Raw genomic sequence first — 5,775 nt, 5'->3', positions numbered from 1 at the left:
TGAAACAATTATAATCTTTTGAATCATTTAGTTAATTTTATTAAAATAACCATATCATCGGGGCTCATTCAAATCAATTCTATTAATCCATATATATATATATATATATATATATATATATATATATATATATATATATATATATATATATATATATATATATATATATATATATATATATATATATATATATATATATATATATATATATATATATATATATATATATATATATATATATATATATATATATATATATATATATATAGACACACACACTAAATCGTTGCAAAGCTCGTGATGTTTTTTATTGTCACGTATCGTCCTTCTTCTTGCATGCCATAAGGAGGAAACAGTCGATATTGGCTGAGGATGCATTGTCATTTTCTTAATACTGACAAATTGTTTTGTCCTCGTCTTATAAAATCATATTATGTATGATGATACACGCAAACATAATACAAGCAAGCTTTTCCACCGTTCAAGGACGTGTCGGATGTTATAGTATGCGCCAATGCTTCTTGAGGACTCCAAATGCTCGTTCAACATCTTTTCCATCATTTTCTTGAAATGTTTTATACTTTATGTGTTGTGGATCACTTTGACATGTTAGCGTTTTCACGAACACAACAAATTCAGGGTATATATCATCAATAAGATAATATCCATAATCGTACGTCATTGCATTTACTTGAAATGAACAGTGAGGTGTGGACCCATCACAAAAGCCATTGAATATAGGTGACACGTCTAAAACATTAATATCGTTATTTGAGCCAGGATGACCAAAAGTGAATGCCAAATTCAAAGATCTTGTGACACAACAGCTTCAAATATGACTGTGGGGTGACCTTTATCACCCTATGTAAATTGTCATTGCCATGCATTAGGACAACTACTCCATTGACCAATGAAGACAACCCAAACTTCCAAGCATCCCAGGAAAAGCATCAACACGTACATGATGAGCATATAATGAGTGAACGTCAATAAAAATATGTTTACACAAATACTTTGGAGCGTAAAAAGTGACAAGTGACAACACATTTGTAAAACTCATCCAAACTTTCCTTTGCTACCCGGTCAAACATTTGAAAATATTCGTCCAATGCATCAGAAACAATAGGCTAATTGTCGAACTGCAACTGCAACTGTGCATTTTTGTATTTCCAAAAACCCATATGCACCTTTTGCATCCCGATGTTGTCTGATAAAATCAGAAATGTTAGTAACATCACCTCCTATACAAAGAAATAAATATTTTTCCCTTCAAAATCGACGATTATTTGCATCCCAACGATCTCTATGAAGCATCTTTCACATCCTAGGTTGTGAAGGTTCGAATCCTTCTTCTTCTTGTACCGTTTCTAGAATCGTTTCCCATGATTTTGCAATAGTGTGACTAATGGTTATCAACAACTTACATGTTTGTAATGGATTTGCCATTTTTTTAGAGGATTTTTAAAAAGGGTAGAATATATATATATATATATATATATATATATATATATATATATATATATATATATAGGTAATAAATTAAAAAATAATAATAATATAGCAGCAACGGTCCTCCTAACGGTCACAAACCCTCAAACATTCAAATTTTGCCATCGGTGGACCTTTACTGTCAGCATAATACCGCCTGCAAAAAAAATGTTGTGGGGCCTTGTTTACCGCCGGTAAAGTAGCCAAATCAGCATATTATCGGTAAAAAGATTACCATACAATACAACCTTAGAGATGTGTTTTAGACAGAGATGATGAGTTGTGTATATGATAAAGTCATTGAGTCTTACCATTAAAACTTTTGTCAACTTTTAAACATAATACTTCCCCAAAAATTCACCTTATAAACGAGTATATACTCAAACCCAAAACAAAAGCCTAATAGGACATATACAACCCCGTTTCATACACACACACATACTAGCTTTCATTCGGTGTAACTACAACAAAAGAAACCATCAAAATATTAACCATCTTCATATCATGTTCCTATATACACATTAATACCACATATAATTTTTAGACTTGCCTCTTTTGAGTTTTAAGATATGTTGTTGTACGTCAAACAAATGGTTTATACTTTATCTAAGCATGAAAAGAGAATTCATCCTGTAGAAAAAGTTTGAAAAAAAAAAAACATTCACTTGTCTCTTCGCATCTTCATATTCACCTTTATTTCCTTGTAAGACTGAACTTTCTTTGCAGCTTCACGTAAGGGCCTTGAAACAAATGTTTTTCTATTTTCTTGAGGTTTGTAGTCTTGAATATCATCACCTTCTTCTTTAGATTTTATTAAATCATTCACTTTCATTTTATCATCATCATCATCATCAACATTTTCTATCTCAATAGTGTCTTTGATAGGTTTTGGTTCATCAACCTTAAAAATTGAAGATTGTCTTCTAGTTTGAATCCTGTCAAAAAAAAAAAACATATCATGAATAAAAAGAAAGTAAAAAACTCAATAAAAATATGAGTATTGAGTAATGCACAAACCTTCTGTTTTTACCCACTTCATCACCTTGAACCTTTTCAACAGATGGAACTAAACCTAAAATCAACAATCAAATAAGATACCCATTTTAAGAATTGTGCATAAACAAATAAGTAAACTATATACAACAAGGAATAGGTTATAATTTAACAGATGATTATATATAAGGAAATGAAACTAAAAAAAAAAAAATTGACACTGACTTTTTGATTTATGCCTTTTGCTGGTAATATAAAGTTTGTCTTCATTATTTTCTGCAAATGCAGACACTTCAGTTTCAGTCTCCTTCACTTCAGTGGCCTTATTGTTCTACAAGTGAATACATAAATGTTCAACTTATATTGATGATATGAGACACAATTTGGAGCATATTATCAAAAAAAAAAAAAAAAAATAGGATTATTGTTCATGTACTTACATCAGCATCATTTGTTTGACAGGTTCTGTTTTCCAAATCCAACTTCATTACACTAATCAAACCATTTTTGCATCCAAGCTCATGATTCAGAGCTTTGTTCTAAAACCAAACAAAACAAAGGGGTATGAATGTAATTATGGATGTAAGTCAAATATAAGATGGAATTACCTAACAGTACTTACTCTCTCCTTGACTGAATTTAGTTCCTACAAAATAGAGCAATATATTATAACATGTTTACATGAATCTCACAAGAAAATGTTTTTAAAAAAAAAGTTAAAGAAATTATGTCAAGAAAACAGACCATTAGCATCTGGGTGTTTGATTGAGCAAGTTGCAAATTCTGCTCCTGGATCTTCTGCAAAGTAACCCTTAGTTTGTGCCCCTCAACTCTACTTTCTTCAATGATTTTACTGCAAAAATTGTTAAGGGGGATAACAGATTAACAGAAAGAAAGGTTTGGGAATTCCCATGGTGACAAGAAATGGAAAAAGAGATTTAATTGGATACTTTTTCTCTGATAAGAGCTTCATTAATGCTGCTTTTTCCTGGATGACATAAAAGAGTAAGTTCAATCACTGGTTGAATATATACATAAAGTTATAAACAGATTACGTATAATTCTTGAATCACATTAACAAAACCACCATATCAAAAAAAAAATGTACCTTTTGGAGCTGCTTGTTGTGCTCTTTTATAGTATTAGAACTTCGATGTGGATTGTTATTTGAAGTGCTAGGTTGAAGTGGAATGTTGCTGATGTCAGCAAGTGTTCTTCTCCCTGAACTTCGCATATTGCCCTTTGCCATTTCTGCTACTTTTGGCTTATCTATTTCAGTAGAAGACATTGTCAATAGCACAATAGTAAACCCTAAGGCCTACATCTTCTCTGCTAAGATTCAGTGAAAAATAATGGATCTCACACCAAGTATATAGTTGTCCTTCTTCTACCTTGAGCTTATCTACCCCCAAATAAAATTGATAACTGAAGGAATCACAACAGACCTAACAAAAACCTAAATTTTAATAGATAAATAGACACGACTTAAAATTCAAGCTTCCATTATCAAACTATGGATACCAATACTCAGGCCATGAGTCATTTACACAGTATGAATACTAGGAAAATGTTTCTTTTTGATCCGACGCATGTGATCTTCTGATTTAATTTGAAGAACGTTGACACTGAAATTATCCTTAATTATTAGAATTGAATTAGCTATTGATCCGTCAATTTTGCAACAAATGAAAAGTCACTGAAATCGTAAATCTTCAACGATCGAATGCTCAATATTCCAAGTGCGTATCGTCTTTTTTTAAAGATGAAAAGTGAATTAAGTAATCGGTTTAAAATGGAGAGAATTAGAGCAAAGGAACTAACCAGTACATCCGACGGACACATTACTCTTTGAATCATCGACAAATATATCTTCCATGATCTTCAACAACTGCATAAACCCTAAGCTTTAACAATCAAATAATGATTTAATCCCCCATTCTTTCAGACACTCTTACTAATCAAATTAGAGTGCAGCACTGAGGAGGGAAATTGCGGCAAGTTTTGAATACCAGTCCTATTGGGCTTTAAATGTGGTGTGGTTTCAATAGAATTAATGGTCTATCACTCTATTGTATAGGCATCCACAAACCCGTTTTATTTCTACCGGTTAACGGTTCGGTTCCAAACCGGTCCATCTCCAAAAAAAATCCGAACTTATATAAACCGGTTCGGTTTTACCGAAAAATAACCGGTTCAAAACGGGTTCAACACATATAAGGTTTTTTTTTTTTTGGCTAATAAGTGTAAAATAAGAATGGGTTTAAATTTGATGTTTGTGTATATGTACAAAAACATAATGTATTTTTTGCTTTTGTTTCTTGTTTAATAATATATATCTTTTGATGTATTTTTTTTTTTTTGTTTTAAATTTGATGTTTGTGTATATGGACGGGAAAATAACATAAAAGTCCTTAAGTTTTCATAAAAATATCGGTTTTACCCTTGGGCGTGTTTTAGGTCCAGTAAAACCCGAAGTTTTGTTTAATTTGTTCATTTTTACCCTTGTGACCGGTTTTCAGGTAACCTACCAGTTACTTAATGCCAGTAAAGCCCTTGAATTTTCAAAAATGTTCGGATTTACCCTTAAGTTTTTAAAAAATGTTCGGATTTACACTTACCTTGATTTTTATTTAGATTATTATTATTATTATTATTATTATTATTATTATTATTATTATTATTATTATTATTATTATTATCATCATCATCATCATTATTATTATTATTATTATTATTATTATTATTAATACATTTTAATGTATAAAAATATTTTATATATACGTTTTTAAATGTATACAAATATTTTTATTAATATAAATATATTTTTAAAAATATATATATTTGTATTTAGTATTTATATACATTTTGAATTCTCATGTATTCCATTAAAAAAATATTTATTTGTATATAGTAGGTATAAATATATATTCATTTCATATAAAAATATATTATATACATATAAATATAAAATACATATTTATATGGATTATATTATATAAAAGATATATTTATATGTATTTGTACATATTACTAACTATAAATATATATTATTTCATAACTATTTGCATAAGATAGTTATTATACAAATGAAACACATATTTATATCTATTAAATACAAATGAAAACGTATTTATACATTTCCAAACATATTTATATGTATTAAATACAAATAAAAAGTGTATTTATACATTTAAAGACATATTTATACATTGAAACATATTTTTATTTGTATTTAATAGATATAAATATGTATTTCCTCTATATAAAAACTATAGTATGCATATAATTATGAAA

At 29.2% G+C, this 5,775-nt stretch overlaps 1 protein-coding gene across 1 annotated transcript; it reads right to left on the bottom strand.

Annotated features, from left to right (window-relative positions):
• Positions 1–1,946: 1,946 nt before the first annotated feature.
• Positions 1,947–4,509, bottom strand: LOC145011859 (shugoshin-1-like). The gene is made up of 9 exons (XM_078970605.1): positions 4,303–4,509; positions 3,590–3,750; positions 3,432–3,469; positions 3,226–3,334; positions 3,104–3,127; positions 2,922–3,020; positions 2,707–2,812; positions 2,506–2,560; positions 1,947–2,423 (listed from the first exon to the last, which is right to left on the bottom strand). Exons 1-9 carry the CDS (start codon positions 4,373–4,375, stop codon positions 2,150–2,152), a joined length of 939 nt encoding a protein of 312 aa, XP_078826731.1. The 5' UTR covers positions 4,376–4,509; the 3' UTR covers positions 1,947–2,149.
• Between the last annotated feature and the right edge of the window lie 1,266 nt (positions 4,510–5,775).

This window comes from Lactuca saligna, chromosome 8 (assembly GCF_052625555.1).
Source record: "Lactuca saligna cultivar CGN05327 chromosome 8, ASM5262555v1, whole genome shotgun sequence".
Taxonomy (NCBI): Eukaryota; Viridiplantae; Streptophyta; class Magnoliopsida; order Asterales; family Asteraceae; genus Lactuca; species Lactuca saligna.
Note: the sequence above shows the minus strand (reverse complement) of the source record. Positions and strands in the feature narration are given on the sequence as shown.